Raw genomic sequence first — 20991 nt, 5'->3', positions numbered from 1 at the left:
ACTACGTTTTCTAAAGAGTTAAAGAGGCTGAGTTACAAGGTCGAACCTTAAAACGTACAGGGATTAGGAGGCACAGTTGGGGGGCTACCACCCCCAAACCCCCCGCTTTCGCAGCCTTTAAATATAAAAAAAATTTCTTTAAACTGAAAGTAAGGAGCGACATTAAAACTTAAAAAGAACAGAAATTATTCCGTATATGAAAGAGGCTGTGCCCTCCTCAACGCCTCGCTCTTTACGCTAAAGTTTTTATTGTTTAAAAAAAGAGTTGTGAGAAAGTCAAACTTTAGCGTAAAGAGCGAGGCGTTGAGGAGGGCACAGCCTCTTTCATATACGGAATAATTTCTGTTCTTTTTAAGTTTTAATGTCGCTCCTTACTTTCAGTTTAAAGAAATTTTTTTATATTTAAAGGCTGCGAAAGCGGGGGTTTGGGGGTGGTAGCCCCAACTGTGCCTCCTAATCCCTGTACGTTTTAAGGTTCGACCTTGTAACTCAGCCTCTTTAACTCTTTAGAAAACGTAGTTTTTTTCAAATAATCTAGGTAAAGGATTTTAAATCATAGTTTTTCATTTCTGTTTTTTGCTGAAACTCAGGTTTCGTATATAAATTCTCTTTCTTGTTGAAACAGTTGAAAGCCTTTTAAAAAACATAATCCTTTACCTAAAGGTCCCCAACACGTTTTATTAGTGTATACTGTATAAGCCTATCATTATTTACTAACGATTTTCTTTTCATTTGTTTGGTGAAATGCTCGTAATTATTTTGTCTGTGTTGACAACCTTGGTTTGCTTGAGTGACTTTTTTAAATATCAGACAAAATTGTTTTTTTTGTATGTAATTTTACATATTCCGTTAAAATGCTCGTTGGCTGTGTAAGGCAACGCTTAGTTGAATCTTATATGGAGTAAAATTGGTTGAGGTTTATTATAGCCAAATAAAAAAAATCTAACTTACCATTATGTTCTTCACTTGGGTTAGGCTAATGCTATTTTCAAACATAGCCTAGACCTAGCTCAATAATATACATTTGTATTTTCGGTAAATTTTTCGAAATTCATATTATTGACTTAAAAATAAAGTTAACATACCACTCAATGCCTTTTTATGCTCTTTCTAAATAATCATTTTTGTCAGAAATGAATTTTACCCCCACCCCTGTATAGGCCTATACCAATTCAGGGTATATATTTACACATTAGGGGGGGGGGTAAATTTTATTTCTGATGTAAATGGGAGGTAAGTTTAAACTTTACCCTCACCCCCCTAATGTGCAAATATATACCCTGAATTGGTATAGGCCTATATAAAGGTGGGGGTAAAACTCATTTCCAACAAAAATAATTATTACATTTGGAAAGAGCAAAAAAAGGCATCAAGTGGTATGTTTTTTTTATTCATTAGTCAATGATGTGAATTGCTAAAAATTTACCTATTTTCAAAGCTACAACTCATTTTCAATAGCAAAACTCTTGTTTACTGATGCTTATATACTGTTTGTAAAACTAAATTAATAAAAATACTGTAAATGTTAAGAATACCTCTCAACAAGTAGACATGCTGGAACAAAAATAGAGACATTTTTATATTGCTAATTTTATGCTCTTTTTCATGATTTTGTTGGTATTTTTGACAGTTGTCAATGGTGTCTGTGTTTGACCATTGACAGTTGCAATTGGTATCAAAGCATTTTTGACATCTTTTGATTTCTTATTTTATGCTCTATTTCACTATATTTAGATATATATTGGTTTAGATTCAGGATGCAATTAACTAAAAAAAAACAAGTTGTTTTTTTTAGGCCTGTCCCCACCTCAATGCCTCACTCTTTACACTAAAGTTTTTTATTGTTTTAAAAATTAAAGTTGTGAGACAAAGTCAAACTTTAGCATAAAGAGCAAGGCACTGAGGAGGGGACAGCCCCTTTCATATATGGAATAATTTCTGTGGTAAGTTTCTACCAAATCATATTATTGAGTTAGGAATAAAGTGAATACACCATTTGATGCCTTTTTTATGCTGATTACAAATATAATAATCATTTCTATCAGAAATTAATTCCAGCCCCCCCCCCCTAAATATGCCAATTCAGGGTTAGGTTAGGTTGTAGAAATATATACCCTGAATTGGCATATATAGGGGGGGGGGGCTGAAATTCATTTCCAATAGAAATGATAAGTATATTCGTAATCGGCATAAAAAAGGCATTGAGTGGTATATTCACTTTATGTATCAGTCAATAATATGATTTGGTAGAAATTTACCATTTCTGTTTGTTTTAAGTTTTAATGTTGCTCCTTACATTCAGTTAAAAAAACTTGTTTTTTTTTAGTTAAAGGGCTAGGCACATGTAGCTGATTTTGGGAACCAATTTCAGCAAGGGTTATTCCATGTCAAGTGATTCTAATTAATGATGCTAAGAGGTGGGGCTTAGTGAAGTTTTTTGCTGATTAATGATCATTAATTATGTTCTAGACAAGGAATGTACTAGGGCTTTAGAGCTTAAGGCATGCAATTAATTGTATTTAATGATTACTTAAAATTATTTGTAATTAATGTATAGGTTCCATTCTAAGAAACTCATGAATTTCTGAGAAAAACAAGGAAAGAAGTGAAGATAAAAGTTCTCCTGCTGCAAAATGTGTAAACTAGGATTATTCTGCATATTCTGAAGTAAGAATTGTTTCTTAACATGCTTCCTTATGTATGGCTGGTCTCCTAGGCTTATAGGTCTACCCAACATAATAATTATTGCTAATGAGCAAGTTGATTTCATGAATCTTAAATTTTGAAAAGCCAGCACTTTTAACAAAAGTATTAAAAAAGTACTACTTTTCACAAAAAGTTATGAAAAGTACTACTTTTACAGGAAGTACTACTTCAGTCAAAAAGTATTAGAATAGTACTTTGGTACTTCTTGTGGCAACCTTACTTAGAGGTATCTAGTTTAACATGAGTTTGCTGACCAACAATACCTTGAAGCTCAGCATATATTAGCAACCAAATTCATAAATACTTTAGTGCTCAGAACCCACAGCCCCCAACTTGAAAAATAAATATAAGCATACTGTAGTATCAGTTTACCTCTAATACAGTGAACTTATAGTTGTTTTTCTTTAAAATTAATCAAAAAAAACTCCACAAAATAAATTTTTCAAAGGAAAGTAAAGAACCCAATTAAACCAAAAATGAGCAAAAATAAAATAATCTACCAAGCATGAAACTACCACAAATCAGCATCAATAAATAAATGAAACCCAAAACGAACAGAAATAACCAAATCAAACTCAGAACAAGTAGAAATTAACATGACTAAGGCTCAAAACCCCTATGCCGTCCCAAGGCCAGAACATAATTTGCACTTTACTGAAAAAATATAAGTGTTTTTGCTCTTATAACTTTAATAAATCAATTATTATTAATATTTTGATTACTAAATATCAGTATATGTATATTAAACTGACAATGCGCATTCATTTGTGTTTTTTCAGTAAAGTGCAAATTATGTTCTGGCCTTGGGATGGCATTGGGTTTTTGAGCCCTACTCATGTTAATTTCCACTCATTTTGAGTTTGACTTGGTTATTTATTTTAATTTCTGTTTGTTTTGGGTTTCATTTATTTATTGATGCTGATTTGTGGTAGTTTCATGCCTGGTAGATTATTTTATTTTTGTTCAATTTTGGTTTAATGGGGTTCTTTACTTTTCTTCAAAAAACTTATTTTGTGGAAAAAGTTTTTTTAATTAATTTCTGTTTGTTTTATATTGACATAGTCTTATCAGGGAAAAAAGAAAATAATTCTTTGATTTTTTTTATTAAGACTATAGTTTGGCTTACTATTTGTATGCTGGAGAAAAATTTTCAGCAATTTTTAACAACATATACCCTTTTAAAAATTTGCAAAAATAGTAGTGTTTAATTTAGTTTCATACCTCCTCTAGTTGACCTGAAATACAAAACTTGATACCATTTGCAAAATAAAGCTGTTTACTTTCTTTGATAGCTTGGATGCACTTACGCTATTTTGATTTGGTTAAATTTTAAGAGCAGAAGTAGCCCTGAAAGTTTGAACATAATACCCTCAGTCATTCTTGGGATACTGCTGAAATGGCCTATTGGGAATTAGCATTGACACAGTGCATTTTGAATTAATCTTAAGGCAACATTTATTTCTTAAACATAATAGGCAAATGGGAGGGTGGGCAAGGGAGTGGGAATAGTTGCCCTCCAATCACTTTTGACTATTAGCCCTTTCTATTTTCAATCAAATGAACCCTTTTCAATGTTCCTAAGACAACTCCTTTGATATGAAGTGCCCTGTTCTAAACAAAAAATAATAATACATTGTACTCACATCAATGTTTACTATAAAAATGTCGAGCCTTCCAATAATTTTTGATTATTAAAAAGGGCACTAGGCCTTTCAATTCCCAATCAAATGAGCCCTTTTGAATTTCTACAACAACCCTTTCTATAAACACCTTATATGCCCCAAGGGCATAAATTACAACCCTGCCCTGAGGGCTGTGAGGGGGTTGTCATCCTCAAAGACCTAATTTCCAGAACTTGCTACTGTATTAAACAAAATGGCTATCTCAAAATTTTGGTTGGATGTATTTGGGGGAATGGTGGGCATAAGTAGGGTGTTAGTTGGTCTCCCATCACTTTGAACTATTAAAAAAAGTACTAGCCCTTTTAATTTCCAATCAAATGAGCCCTTTGGAAGTTTCTATGACAACATTTTCAATAAAAACCTTATATGCCCCCAGGGCCTAACCTACAACCCGTGCCCTGAGGGCTTTGAGGTGGTTATCATTCTCAAAGACCTAATTTCTAAAACTTTTAAATACATTTAACAAAATGGCTATCTAAAAATTTTGATTTGATGTGTTTGGGAAAAGGTGGGCATGAGAGGGGGGTTAGTTGCCCTTAAATCACTAATATAAGGTTTTTATAGATAGTGAGGTTGTAGAAACTTTAAAAAGGGGTCATTTGATTGGAAATTAGAAAGGCTTGTGCCCTATTTAAAAGTCAAAAGTGATTCAAGGATAAACTAACACCCATTTCACACCCACCATTTCCCCAAACACATCCAATCAAAATTTTGAGATAGCCATTTTGTTTGACATAGTTAAAAACTCTGGAATTATATTTTTGAGGAAGACACTCCCCCCACAGCCCTCAGGGCAGGGGTTGTAAGTTATTCCTTTGGGGTATATAAGGTTTTTTTTATTATAGAAAGCATTGTCATAGAAACTTGAAAAAGGAAATATTTGATTGGAAATTGAAATGGGTAGTAACCTTTTTAATAGTCGAAAGTGATTGGAGGGCAACTAACCCCCTCTGACGCCCACCATTTCCGCAAACACATCCAATAAAAACTTTGATATAGCCATTTTGTTCAACATAGTTGAAAGGTCCAGAAATTAAGTCTTTGAGGATGACAACCCCCTCACAACCCTCAGGTCAAGGGTTGTAAGTCATGCCCTGGGGCATATAAGGTTTCTATAAAAAGCATTGTTGTAGAAACTTCAAAAAGGGCTCATTTGATTGGAAATTGAAAGGGCTAGTGCCCTTGTTATTAGTCGGAAGTAATTGGAGGGCAACTAACCCTCCTCTCACGCCCACCGTTTCCCCAAACATATCTAATTAAAATTATGAGATAGCAATTTTCTTCAACATAGTTGAAAGTTCTAAAAATTAGGTATTTGAGGATGACACCCCCCCCCCCAGCCCTCTGGACAAGGATTGTAAGTTATGCCCTGGGGGCATATAAGGTTTTTATTGAAAATGTTGTCATAGAAACTTCAAAAGGGCTCATTTGATTGGAAATTAAAAGGGCTAGTGCCTTTTTTAATAGTTGAAAGTGATGGGAGACCAACTAACACCCTTCTTATGCCCACCATTTCCCCAAACACATCCAACCAAAATTTTGAGATAGCCATTTTGTTTAACACAGTAGAAAGTTCTGGAAATTAGGTCTTTGAGGATGACAACCCCCTCACAGCCCTCAGGGCAGGGGTTGTAATTTATGCCCTTGGGGCATATAAGGTGTTTATAGAAAGGGTTGTTGAAGAAATTCAAAAGGGCTCATTTGATTAGAAATTGAGAGGCCTAGTGCCCTTTTTAATAGTCGAAAACTATTGGAAGGCTTGACATTTTTACAGTAAACATTGATTTGGGTACAATGTATTATTATTTTTTTTTTGTTTAGAACAGGGCACTTCATATCAAAGGAGTTGTCTTAGGAACATTGAAAAGGGTTCATTTGATTGAAAATAGAAAGGGCTAATAGTCAAAAGTGATTGGAGGGCAACTATTCCCACTCCTATGCCCACCCTCCCATTTGCCTATTATGTTTATGAAATAAATGTTGCCTTAAGATTAATTCAAAATGCACTGTGTCAATGCTAATTCCCAATAGGCCATTTCAGCAGTATCCCAAGAGTGACTGAGGGTATTATGTTCAAACTTTAAGGGCCACTTCTGCTCTTAAAATTTGACCAACTCAAAATAGCGTAAGTGTATCCAAGCTATCAAAGAAAGTAAACAGATTTATTTTGCAAATGGTGTCAAGTTTTGTATTTCAGGTCAACTAGAGGAGGTATGAAACTAAATTAAACACTACTATTTGTGTAAATTTTTAAAAGGGTGTATGTTGTTAAAAATTGCTGAAAATTTTTCTCCAGGATACAAATAGTAAGCCAAACTGTAGTCTTAACAAAAAAATAAAAATTAAAGAATTATTTTCTTTTTTCCCTGATAAGACTTTGTCAATATAAAACAGAAATTAATTAAAAAACTTTTTCCACAAAATAAGTTTTTCAAAGAAAAGTAAAGAACCCCATTAAACCAAAAATAAACAAAAATAAAATAATCTACCAGGCTTGAAACTACCACAAATCAGTATCAATAAATAAATGAAACCCAAAACAAACAGAAATTAAAATAAATAACCCAGTCAAACTCAAAATGAGTAGAAATTAACATGAGTAGGGCTCAAAACCCCTATGCCATTCCAAGGCCAGAACATAATTTGCACTTTACTGAAAAAACACAAATGAATGAACATTGTCAGTTTAATATACATATACTGATATTTAGTAATCAAAATGTTAATAATATTTGATTTATTAAAGCTATAAAAGTAAAAACACTCATAGTTTTTCAGTAAAGTGCAAATTATTTTCTGGCCTTGGGACAGCATAGGGGTTTTGAGCCCTACTCTTGTTAATTTCTGCTTGTTTTGAGTTTGACTTGGTTATTTCTTGTAATTTCTGTTCGTTTTGGGTTTCATTTATTTATCGATGCTGATTTGTGGTAGTTTCATGCTTGGTAGATTATTTTATTTTTGCTCATTTTTGGTTTAATGGGGTTCTTTACTTTTCTTTGAAAACTTATTTTGTGGAAAAAGTTTTTTAAATTAATTTTAATGAAAAAACAATCATAAGTTTACTTTATTAGAGGTAAACTAACTTAATATTTAGTCTTATGAACTGATACTACAGTATGCTTATATTTATTTTTCAAGTTGGGGGCTGTGGGTTCTGGGCACTAAAGTATTTATGAATTCGGTTGCTAATATATGCTGAACTTCAAGGTATTGTTGGTCAGCAAACTCATGTTAAACTAGATACCTCTAAGTAAGGTTGCCACAAGTAGTACCAAAGTACTATACTAATATTTTTTGACTGAAGTAGTACTTTTTGAATGTACTCTCTGTAAAAGTTGTACGTTTCATACCTTTTTGTTAAAAGTAGTACTTTTTCAATACTTTTGTTAAAAGTGCTGGTTTTTCAAAATTTAAGATTCATGAAATCAACTTGCTCATTAGCAATAACTATTATGTTGGGTAGACCTATAAGCCTAGGAGACCAGCCACATAAGGAAACATGTTAAGAAACAATGCTTGCTTCACAATATGCAGAATAATCCTAGTTAACACACTTTGTAGCAGGAGAACTTTTATCTTCACTTCTTTCCTTTTTTTTCTCAGAAATTCTTGAGTTTCTTAGAACCTATATATTAAAAGAGTATATGCCCCACCTCCATAGTGTTCAAATCTATTCCCGTAATTTTGATACCAACAGATACATCAGAAAAAAATCTGTTTTTTATGCTGAATTCAAATAAATAAAGTTTCATCAAGTTTAGTCTTACCCATCAAAAGTTACACACCCAAGAAAATTTGCCTCATTTTCAAAAAAAGGGAAAACAACCCCTAAAAGTCATAGAACTTTGATGAAAATCACACCATCAGATTCAGCATATCAGAGAACCCTAGTATAGAGGTTTCAAGCTCCTATCTGCAAAAATGTGGAATTTTGTATTTTTTGCCAGAAGAAGGATTATGGATGCGTGTTTATTTTTTTATTTTTTTATTTTTCCCAGGGGTGATCGTATTGATCCAGAAGTCCTAGAATATCATGAGAAGGCTCATTCAAATGGAAATTAAAATTTCTAGTGCCCTTTCTAAGTGACCAAAAAAATTGGAGGGCAACTTAGCCCCCTCCCATGCTCATTTTTTTCCCATTGTCACCCAATAAAATTTCTGAAATAGCCATTTTGTTCAGCATAGTCAAAAATCTAATTGATATGTATTTGAGGATGACTTAATCCCCCACTGTTCCCGGGGGAAGGGTTGGAAGTTATAAACTTTGCCCATTGTTTATATATAGTATTGGTTACTGGTAAGTATACAGGCATTTTCAGGAGAAATTTTTTTCTAGTGGGGGGTTGGGGTCAGAGTAGGGGTTACAGGGAGCATCTGAAATTAAATAAAAAAACAAGTTTTTTTTCAACTGAAAGTAAGAAGCAACATTAAAACTTAAAACAAACAGAAATTATTACATATATGAGGGGGTCGCCCCCCTAGTCTATAGGTCACTCTTTACACTAAAGTTTTTTTAGTAGTTTCAAAAGAGCTATCTGGAAGGTAGCTGCCCTCTGATCACTTTGACTCTTAAAAAGAGCACTAGAACGTCTGATTACCAATTCAATGAGCTCCCTTCGAAGTTTATATGACCACATTTTCTATAAAAAAAAACTATATGTCCCCAGGGCATAACTTACAACCCTTGCCCTGATGGCTGGGGGCATTTTTTATCCTCAAAGTGGTTATATCAAAATTTGATTCGATGTGTTTGGGGAAATGATAGGCGTGGAGAGGGGCATTTGCCCTCTGATCACTTGACTAATAAAAAAGACACTAGTCCTCTTTGTTTCCAATCGAAAGAGCCCTTTTTGAAGTTTTTACGACAACACTTTTTATGAGACATTATATAGCCCCAGGGCATAACTTACAATCGTAGCCCTGAGGGCTATGGGGGGTTGTCATACTCAAAAACATAATTTCCTTCAACTATGTTCAACAAAATGGCTATATCAAAATGTTGATCAGAAGTGTTTGGGGAAATGAATGACAAGGGGGACATTTACCCTCTGATTGCTTTTGACTATTAATAAGGGCAGTAGCCCTCTCAATTCCCAATTGAAGTTTCTACGACAACGCTGGCAAAGACATAATTTTTAGAACGTTCAATAATGTTAAACGAATTGGCCATCTCAAAACTTAGGTTATATTTGTTCGAGGATACCATTGGAGTGAGAGGGGCATTAGTTGACCTCCAATCCCTTTCGACTTATACATAGGACACTACCACTTTCCATTTCCAGTCGAATGAACCCTTCTTTAAGTTTCTACGACAACGCTTTCTATAAAAAACCTTATATGCCCCCAGGGCATAACTAACAACCCTTGCGCTGAGGGCTGTGGGGGGGAGTGTCATCCTAAAAGCTAAGAACAAAAGGGCATAACTTACAACCCTTGCCTGGAGGGATATGAGGAGGTTAAAGACATAATTTCCGGACTTTTCAACTACTTTGAACAAAATGGCTATATCAAAATTTTTATTGGATGTTTTTGGGGAAATGGTGGGCGTGGGAGGGATGTTAGTTTTCCTACAATCACTTTTGACTATTAAAAAGGGCACTAGCCTTTCGAATTTTCGAAGTCTGTATGACAACGCTCTCTATAAAAACCTGATATGCCCCCAGGGCATAACTTACAACCCTTGCCCTTATCATCTTCAAAGACATAATATCCAGAACTTTCAACTACGTTGAAAAAAATGGCTGTCTGAAAATTTTGATTGGATGTGTTTGGGGAAATGGTGGGCGTGAGAGGGGGGTTAGTTGCTCCCCGAACACTTTTGACTATTAAAAAGGGCAATAGCCCTTTCAATGTCAAATCAAATAACTTTTTTCGAAGTTTCTACGACAATACTTTCTATAAGAACCTTATATGCCCCCAGGGCATAACTTACAACCCTTACCCTGAGGGATCTGAGGAGTTTATCATCCTCAAAGACCTAATTTCCAGAACTTTTAACTACGTTGAACAAAATGAATATCTTAAAATTTCGATTGGATTTGTTGGGGGAAACAGTGGGCGTGAGAGGGGGGTTAGTTGCCTTCCAATTACTTTCAAATATTAAAAAAGGCACTTGCCCTTTCAATTGCCCTTGCCCTTTCAGTCGAGTAAGCACCTTTTGAAGCTTTTATGACAGCGCTTTCTATAAAAAACCTAATGTGCCCCTAGGGCATCAACTTACAACCCTTGCCCTGAGGGCTGTAGGGGGAGTTTCATCCTCAAAGACATATTTTCTGGATTTTTCAACTACGTTGAACAAAATTTCTATCTCAAGATTTTGATTGGATATGTTTGGGAAAATGGTGGGTGTGAAAGGGGGGTTAGTTGTCCTCCAATCACTTTCGACTATTAAAAAGGCCACTAGCCCTTTCAATTTCCAGTCAGATGAGCCCTTTTTAAAGTATCTGCGAAGATACCTTCTATAAGAAACTTACATGCCCCCAGGGCAAAACTTACAACCCTCGCCCTGAGGGGTTTAGGGGGTTTGTCATCCTCCAAGACATAATTTCCAGAATCCTCAACTACGTTGAACAAAATGCTTATCTCAAAATTTTGATTTTTTGATTGGATGGGTTTGGGGAAATCACTTCCTAATATGAAAAAGGGGACGAGCCCTTTCAATTTCCAATCAAATGAGCTTTTTTTGAAGTTTCTGTGACAAGACTTTCTATCAAAACCGTATATGCCCCCGGGGCATAACTTACAACCGTTACCCTGCAGGCTATAAGGGGGTTATTATCCTCAAAGACCTAATATCCAAAACTTTTAACTAAGTTGAAAAAAATGGATATCTCAAAATTTTGATTGCATGTGTTTGGGGAAGTGGTGGGCATGAGAGGGGGTTTAGTTGCCCTCCAATTACTTTCAACTATTAAAAAGGGCACTCTCTTGTGTGATTGTTCTGATTTGCATTTGTAGTTCTTTATATTGATATTGTTTTGCATGTGTTTTGTTTTGTATGTGTTTTCCTTTTATTTTCTTTTGTTACTCCACTTTTTTATAATGTTAGTGGGTCAAAAATAAATTATTAATTATTATTATTATTTCCAATCGAGTGCGCCCTTTTTGAAGTTTTTACGACAACGCTTTCTATAAAACCTTATATGCCCCTAGGGTATAACTTACAACCCTTGCCCTGAGGGCTATGGGGGGAGGGTCATCCTCAAAGACATAAATTCCGGACCTTTCAACTACGTTGAACAAAATAGCTATCTCAAAATTTTGATCGGATGTGTTTGGGGAAATGGTGGGCTATAGAGGGGGGTTAGTTGCCCTCCAATCATTTTCGACTATAAAAAGGTCACTAACCCTTTGAATTTCCAATCGAATGAGCCCTTTTTGAAGTTTCTACGACACTGCTTTCTCTAAGAAACCTTATATTCTCCCAGGGCATAACTTCCAACCCTTGCCCTGAGGGCTGCGGGGGGAGTGTCTTCCTCAAAATAATAATTTCCAGATCTTTCAACTATGTTGAACAAAATGTCTATCTCAAAATTTTGATTGGGTGTGTTCAAGGAAATGTTGGGCGGGAGAGGGGGGTTAGTTGCCCTTCAATCACTTTTGACTATTAATAAGGCCACTAGCCCTTTGAATTTTCAACCGAATGAGCTCTTTTGAAGTTACTACGACAACGCTTTCTATAAAACCCTTATAAGCCCCCAGGGCATAACTTACAACCCTTGCGCTGAGGGCTTTGAGGGGAGTTTCCTTCTCAAAAACATAATTTCCATCTGGAAATCAACTACATTGAACAAAATGGCTATCTCAAAATTTTGATTGGATGTGTTTGGGGAAATCATGGGCGTGAAAGGGGTGTTAGTTGCCCTCGAATCACTTTCGGCTATTAAAAAGGGCACAAGGCCTTCCAATTTCCAATCAAACAAGCCCTTTTCGAAGTTTCTACGACGAAGTGCCGAAGTGAAGTGCAGGGCACAATACGAAGTGCCCTGGTCTAAAAAAAAACAAAAAACAATAAATACTACATTGTGCCAACATCGTTCTTTACTTAGGCAGCGCTATTGCACTGCCTATGATTGGAAAAACTCACAACAGTTTTTATTTGTTTCAAAATTTGCATACTGAAAACTGGAAGGATAGTACTTTCAATCGTTACTTCTGTTTTAAAACGTAGATGGAAACTATAGCTCAGATCAACGATTCAAGTTAAGAATATTTCTAAGAAGTTGTGAGTTGAAAGTATATTCTTGAAATCTTGCAACCAAGGTCGTATTTTGCTTATTTTATTGGGGCAATAGGTCAAACTTTAGCGTAAAGAGCTGGGTATCTAGGAGGGGGCAACCACTTTTATATATGGAATAATACCAAGGTCATATTTTGCTTATTTTATTACTGCAGAAGGTCAAACTTTAGCGTAACGAGCTGGGTATCTAGGAGGGGGCAACCACTTATATATATGGAATAATTCCTGTTCGTCTTAAGTTTTAACATTGTTCTTTACTTTCAGTTGTACAGTCTATTTATAATTCATTTGTCATTGTTTTTTTTTTCAATAGCGCCGGGAAATCCACCCCGCCTCTCCATTGAAATTTCTCCCAGAAAATTGTTTGCTGACTGCCTGAAAAATTCTTCTTAGCATACTTTCATTAGAAAAAAAGACTTTTTTTTATTTTACTTCTGATCATTTTTTCAAGTCATGCCAGACGTCCCTCCCGTGTGTGATTTCCGCCCGGAAATCCGAACCCTCCCCAATGGAAAGTTTCTTTGGTAGAAAATTCCCAATGGAGAATTTCTCCTGGTAATATTTCCACCAAGGAGAATTCCTCTCGTGGAATTCCCCCCCCCCCACAGAAATATCCCCAAGAGAATTCACACCCCGCTGAAAATTTCCCCGGGATAATTCCCACAAAATCTCCTGATATAAAATTAAGTCATCAAAGAGAATCTTGTTTTGAATATGGATTCTAGGAAATTCCCCCGTGTAATATTTCCCCTGAAATATTCACCCCTCTCCCCGGAAACTTCCCCCAATGATACAGTCTCCCTGTAAAATATACCCCCGCAGCCCCCCCCCCCCCCGAAAAACGTCAATATATTTCCCAACTACAAATACTGTACGTAAACTATTAGCGAATTTTATAACTTGTAGCCCTTTCTCCGAGGATATGGGGGTTATGTCATCCTTAAAGGCATAGTTATTGGAAATGGGAACTATTTCCAATACTATTATATATACAAAGAGGGCGGCTTTCAATAGATTGGGATAGAGGTGGGGCGTTCGTAGCTCTGTTGGCCTCGGGCGGCTTAGTGCTGTGGTGAGTTGTTAGTTGTTAGTTGCAGTAGTAGTAGTAGTAGTAGTTTTTCCCCCTTTGTGAAAATCAGGCAAATTTTCTCAGACTCGTAGCTATTCAGGGGTAACATTAAACTTAATCAATTTTATATATTTGGAATAAGCATAAAAAGCCAATTCTGTTAATGTATCCTTTGTTATCGAAATTTTGTTTTGTAGAGTTTAAGTTACTTTTGGGCCGAGTCTCTCCTTACTTGCAGTTCGTTTCCATGAACTGTATGATTTATTACCGGACTATTTGATCCCATCTTCGGCTCAATTTGCCTATGGCTTCTTATTCGGAGCACTCCAAGTTCCAAAGGGCTAAAATGTAGCTGTAATTACTCCATCTATACAAAGCCTTGCTTTCATTCTATTTCAAGTAAAATACCATTGAAAAATATGAAAAAATGCAAAGAAAAACTATTTTTATTGATCCCCAGCAACAAGGTTTTATGACACTAGTGGTTGAATTTAAGACCAGTGGTTCAGTTGTTAAAGCTAATTGGTCGGGCTCCGTTTTGTATGGACTGCTAGTTCAAAGTAGTGAAAATGGTGTGTTCTAATTTTAAAATGTCTGTGAGACCAGCGGACCATTTTTGCCACTCTGAGTTGCACTTCCAAGTGTCTAATATTGAGTTTATTTATATAATTAATTTACCTTAATGTGCAGTTAATTTGAAGGAAAATTGAAATCCCTGGTGTATCTGTTTTGAAGAAATTGGCTAATTCTCCAAGAGTTGTAGGCTATGCTTAAAAATGTATACTATCATAATTAGAAGGGCATAAGGGCATAAAAAAGTGATGAATTTCTATGCCTTAGATTTGTTTCTCCCAAGACAAGAAGCAGCATAATAATGTCTTTTTTCTAGCAATGCCACTGCCCCCTCCTCTAAGAAATAGTTTTCTTCTCATCTTCCAAGGCTTAAAATCGTCTGCACTCATGATGAGTAATGTATTCTCATCTCTGTTTTAGGCCAAGATTTAGTGTCATTTTTCAAATAGTTGAAATGCTTGAATTATATTAATTTGATAATATGAAATAACCAACAAATAATTCAACAGACTAGTCTGCTATTATTGTCATTTAATGCTTCATTTGTTATATTGTTTGTTGTTATTTCTTATTTCAGGAACCTTGTGATCACAGGAAAATGAGACTAATTTTTAGTTGCTTCGTTGCTGTTTTTGGGTTAGTTGCATCTAATATGTCTCCAGATGTGGACTTTTACTCATTTCAAGTCAATGACTTGGATGGCAACCCATTGTCGCTTGAGAAATATAGAGGAACAGTAATGATATTTTGGCTTTCCTTTTTACTATGTTTGTGATATCTATGTATTCTTGTGTATTCTTTTTATCACGGATATAATATTATCCCTTTCGCCTCTCGAAGCTCTGTATAATCATATTTATATTGGGGGAAATTGGGAGTAACATATTTGTTTAAGACATTGGATAGGCCCGCCTTTTTTTTAGCGTCAGAAAATAACACTAAACATTGCAATGTCAGATGTTGACAGTTCTAAGGTATACCTATAGAGCTCTTAGCGTAGACGTAAATAACGACAAAGACCACACTGCTTTTCCATCATAAACATCAAGAAAAGAAGAACAATAGGGAAATCTTTTCGTAAGAGAGTGGTATTCTATATTTAAATGAATATTTCGACTCTATGTCCAAGGGCCGTCCTCAGCAAAACATAAATATATAAAAGAAAGAGACTTATAATAAAATACGACATGTAACTTTTGGCATGGTTGTTTGTGTCTTGCAATATTTCTTCCAAGAGATCCATTAGATTACGAGAGATTCCATAATTTAAAGGATATGCAAGGCTTTCTTTAACAGCTTCATCGGGGTCTAAAATGAATCTTTGATCATATGAAGGTGGTTAAAAATCACCTTCAGGGATCTGTGATGGATGTGGCGCTAGATTGATTTTGTGATAAGCTACGTTGAAGCTGAAAACATTACAGCTATCGATGGTTCGATCATCGAATACGTTGAATGAATCTAAAGCACAACATGAGTTCAAGTTTTGTATTTGTTTCTGGAGCTCTTTAGAGAGCAAGTGACGTCCTATAAAAAGGCCAAACCAATCAACTTGGAAATTGTGGAGCTGGCAATGCAATTCGATTAAGCAACAACCTCCAAATAAATTGCCTTTGTTGGTTACTGTTTCTGCGGGAAAATGGAGGACACCACAGTGAATACATACAACGTTGAAGGGTCCCAATGACTTCTAATTAACACTTGCGTCGTTTACGGCATCTTTGTAGGCTTGTACTGAGTTGTGTGCCACAGTTTGTTGACGTCGAAGATTGCGATAGGGTTGTTCGTCTATCGTAATATTTCTTTCTTCTTCACTTTCATTTTGGACTTGTTCTGATTCTTGCTGTCACTTGTCTTCTAACAGCACCGTTCTTTGTTCTTCACTTCAATTTTTGACATGTTCTGATTCTCGCTTTCGCGTGTCTGCTAACCACAAAATTCTTTGTTCTTTACTTTCATTTTTGACACACTTCGGTTCTCCCTGTCGCTTGTGATTCTAGCTGTCGCTTATCTTCTAACTGCATTTGTTTTGTTCGCGCTGTCACATATCTTCCAACCACTTAATTCTTTGTTCTTCACTGTCATTTATGATTCATTCTGATCCTCATTGTCGCACGTCTTGTAACCACATGTTTTTGTTCTTCACTTTGGTTTTTGTCTCGTTGTAATTCTTGCTGCCGCATATCTTTTAACCTCATATTTCTTATAACCTCATATAACCTCATAACCTCATGTTCTCCAATTTCGTTTATCATTACTTCAAACATTTTTTAAGTAACCACATTTTTATTCTCTTCTTCACTTTCTTTTTTGACTCGTAATTTGCGCTGCCACTTATATTTTACCTGCACATTTCTTTGTTCTTCACTTTTGTTTCTGAGTCTTTGTAATTTTTTGTTCTTCACTTTGATTTTTGCCACTTTGATTTTTGCCTCGTTCTACTTCTTGCTGCCGCTTATCTTTTAACCTTTTATTTCTCAGTTCTTCAATTTCGTTTATAATTACTTAAGACATTTTTTAAGTAACCACATTTTTTTCTGTTCTTCACTTTCTTTTTTTGACACGTAATTTTCGCTGCCGCTTGTCTTTTAACTGCACATTTCTTTGTTCTTCAATTTTTTTTCTGAGTCGTTGTAATTTTCGTTGCTGCTTATCTATTAACCGCAAATTTCTTTGTTTTCCACTTTAACTTTTAATTGTAATTGTCGCTTTTCCTAGTACTCTAACTGCATATTTTTTATTCTTTATTTTCGTTTATCATTACTTCAGATATTTTTCCAATGCCCTTTGCCCTAGCTGCTTGGATTGTTTTTGTCACATTTTACGGTCTAGGTTTTTTCAGTTTCACCTTTTGTGAATTTTGCATGTCTCAAGTCGTCCTCTTGATCTTGTCTCATTTGATAGTTCAGTTTGTCCATTTTGAGCAATTTTTAATTTACGTTTCTGTCCTCCAGGTATTATTAAACTGCTGAAAACACCTTTTGTAAATAGACTCATTAAATTTGGTATTTTATATTTAGCTATGTTTGTTGTGTATTTTTAAATGCGTCATAGATCCTAAAAGCAATAGAACCACCCCTGAGGTGGAAATGGCGCATTTGTGCTTTTGAAATATGCTCATAAATATGACATTACTCATGATTTTTTTTTCCGAAGTTAAGGCTCTTGACGAATTTTCTCAAATTTTGACCTATCTAGATCTTTTTTTCCAGCCAGAAAATCCCAAGGTGCCAATTTTCCAAAAAAAAATACGGAACTGTGTTAATTCTAAAATCCTGGATTCTAAAATCCGGAGTATTGACAGTAGTTGAATATGGCTTTTGAGTAATGTGGATATTTCGAAAGGCTAAGGAAGACAGGCTAAATGGTTTCCAGTTGAATTTTCTAAGGATAACTTCTGGTACTTGTTTGAATGATTGCATATCAAATAATAAGCTGTAGAAAAACATAGTATGATCCTCCTCTCTGGGGCTATTATGAAAGAAAGTTTTAGATAACTGCCGTATACAAAGTTTTATGAGTTAAGGATTATAGATTACTAAACTTTGTGCTTTTTTGGCAATCCATTTAAAGCTGAACCAGAATATGAGGTCTTAAGAAAGAATTGAAGTAAAATAGCAACTTCACGAGAGGGACAAGGGAGGGGGAGCTCTGAAAAGATTAGGTGAAAAATAAGCTTGCATGGCTGCGTTGGCTCCAGGCTGCTTTGTGCTGGAAGAAGGTATCGGTAGTAGAACTATTAATATTTGACCCTTTGTTCTTCTTTTCCTTACAGTTGCAATGGTTCCGTTTTAAAAATTACTTGTTATATTTCTTTGTCATTGATCTTGGTTGTTTTAAGGTATCGCTGGTCGTCAACGTTGCTAGTCAATGTGGATTCACCGATTCTCATTATAAAGCTTTAAAACGAATGCAAGATATACTGGGCTTCGAATATAAATTTCAAGTTTTGGCATTTCCGTGCAATCAGTTTGGAGACCAGGAGCCAGGTACCAGCTACGACATCAAGAATTTTGTGTACGGAAATTATCGTGTTGAGTTTCCTGTGTTTTCGAAGATAGATGTCATTGGTGATAATTCACATCCCGCGTTTAGAAACCTTGTTGGTAAGTAGGTAAAAGAAAAGAAAAAATGAACAATTCACTGTAAAATGATAGCATTTTAATAATATTAATGGGACGATGCCCAAAATTGCTCCTAATCCTGCTTCGACTAAAAAGAACTGATTCTGATCCATTGGACCAAATTGAGCTTGGTTCGGTATTTATATATTTAATATGTACTTAGCGGGAGGGACTGAGTGGTGCGATAGTCCTCCTCCAATCAAGCTAAATTGTTGGCTGTTTGAACTATAATCACTTTACCTTTAGTCTAAAATTTTGATAATTTCCGTTTAATTGCTGGTTGAATTTTTCCCTTTTCTGCTTATACTTGGTCAGAGTTTAAACTTTTTTGATTTATTTTAATGTTTGTATTTTAATAGCATTCATAAATATTGTCAGTCGTACTTGAAGCAATGAATGGCTGAAATTTGGAAACCACCCACCCTATCAAAATAAGGATTCAGCGAATTAAAAATTAGTGAGAGAAATCAGGATACTTGAGGGCTTTTGAGGAACCTATTAAGCTTTGGAGAAAGAGAAAAGAAAGAAGAGGAGATTGAGAAGTAGGAGGAAAAGATGGGCTGATTGAGAAATGGAAAAGCATGATAGGACTAAGCTAGTTTAATTGAATGACCTCACTTTCTGAATGGAATTTCACAATAGGATAGAATTTATTACGATTAAACCGCTGAGGTTACCCTTAGAATGACCAGAAGTAGCAGCCTAAGTAGGACATAATTTAGTTATCGATTTAGCCATCAATAATTAGCTCCCTGTAGCTTCTTTATAGCACAACTTCAAATTCAATTTTTATAAACTCCCTATAGATGTCCCAAGGTAGATGTGTTAAGATACAAAAACGCTGTTTTTTCGCACCAAATTTGTTTTTGCCTCTTCCTGGGAGTTTTGTTGGATTAATTTCATTACAAGTTTGATTTTGAAAAAACGACTGCTGAAATACAAGGGTCATTATATTGGAATAGCAAGCTTTTCTTATTATTTTCTTTACTTTAAAGACTAAACTTTCTTTGCTTAAACTATTGCTTGCTTATTTGGAATAATTAGTTGTGTTAATTTCAAATTTGCTGTTTTCTAGCTTGGAGTTTGACTCCATATTATTTAATTTTTTTTTTTTTATTTCCCTTAGAGGTACCTTATGATGTACGCCTGGTGGACGCACTCTCGATCGTAAGGGGTGAAGTGGCATCATGTACTATAGTTGTCTGTACTAGACCATGTCCATGGGAAGTAATTAATCGCACTTCTTAGTCCCAGCCTGTTACCTCTGTGCACTTCCATCATAGGAATTTTTTTTGCGGGGGATTTGCCTTGGGTTAATACTCCTAGCACAATATATATAGGCTCATTAAATCTTATGCTTCTGTTTCTCTATTTATTGGAGGACTTGGGTGTCAGTTGGGCCTTAACTCCGCTATTAATACCGATAGATTTCCTCTTGCTGCTAAAATATGTTTACATTATTTCATCACAATTCTTTGTATTCCAGTTGATTGAACCATCAGTCAGTTCCTGATTAGCTATCTCTCTTACAGAATTACCACTACATATGCATCCATAGTTACTGCAAAAATGTCAGCCGATGTCCCAAACTGACTCTTTATTGGCTTTTTTCTCAGGGAGACAATTACCTCCTCCCTTTAATGGTGCCTATAGGAGAGGGGGACTTCAACTATGCAATTATTTAGACTAAAATCTGCAAGGTCTTTATTAACAATGTAAAAATATCCTAATGTTCTACTAAAGTCTGTTTATGAAGTGTTTGTTTTAAAAGAGGACATCTGCTTTATTTTCGAACCTTGCTCAGTGACTACTACCTGGAGAGCTGTCAGGTTTCAAGTTCAGCACCATTTTATAAATAGTAAATTAAAAACGCCGAAATACCAACATGGAAAGAAATCAAAAATCATGTTTAAAATAAATATGCGTTCTAATTCTTGGGGCAGTCACATGATCATTTAAAACCATTCCTTAAAAGATGCCTGAATGATCTCGAGTTCAATTACTAAGAACAACATTCGTAAGGTCATGCTAGGCTATAAATAAGAGATGGAATGTTTCACTTCAAAAATTAATAAAGGGGGAAATCACATGTCAAATATGTTTATAATTGTTTCATGTTCATAGCATAATATGTTGTAACTGTGAGAACAAGTCCTTATTTTTGGTAGCAGCCTTTTATACCAAAAAATTAAATAATATCAAAAATATAGATAATTACCGCAGTTGAGTGGTGACAAGGCTTTCATATGAAATTAAAGAATATGAAATTGAACCGGTTTGCGTTAACAAGGAAAAACATATTGTCAGATCTTTAATAAGTAGCAACAATTTTTTTTAATGAGAACTTCTAGTTTTTATAGGGATTTCTATGTTTTTGAATTAAACTTGCAAACTTTTACAAAATAAAACATCAGAAAATATGAAGAGAGACATCAAAATTTGTGGTACTTGTGCATTATATGGTACACACGAAAGAAGTCCAGTTTGGTTAATGCTAATGAAATAAAATATAATAGGATGAAAATATAATAGTTTAGAAACAAATTTGGGCTATATATTTGCAAATTAAGAGGGGGAAGGAGTAAAGCATAGCATATA

At 35.1% G+C, this 20991-nt stretch overlaps 1 protein-coding gene across 3 annotated transcripts in view; it reads left to right on the top strand.

Annotated features, from left to right (window-relative positions):
• The first annotated feature begins 784 nt into the window (after positions 1-784).
• The window catches only part of LOC148939446 (protein peroxidase GPX7-like), a 44278-nt gene continuing 24071 nt past the window's right edge, over positions 785-20991 (top strand). Inside the window, exons 1-3 of one of the 3 annotated variants that reach the window (XM_089106708.1) lie at positions 785-827; positions 14847-15005; positions 18111-18375. In XM_089106708.1, the coding sequence (XP_088962834.1) occupies positions 14868-15005; positions 18111-18375 (403 nt within the window). In that variant the 5' untranslated portion in view covers positions 785-827; positions 14847-14867. Of the gene's footprint in view, positions 870-1211; positions 1234-14846; positions 15006-18110; positions 18376-20991 lie in introns of those variants that run through there. The other 2 variants (XM_089106707.1, XM_089106709.1) reach the window with 2 other exon arrangements.

Source organism: Artemia sp. Qi Xiang Cuo, chromosome 21, assembly GCF_049724085.1.
Source record: "Artemia sp. Qi Xiang Cuo chromosome 21, ASM4972408v1, whole genome shotgun sequence".
NCBI classification, from domain to species: Eukaryota; Metazoa; Arthropoda; class Branchiopoda; order Anostraca; family Artemiidae; genus Artemia; species Artemia sp. Qi Xiang Cuo.
This window is presented reverse-complemented; position numbering and strand designations above follow the sequence as displayed.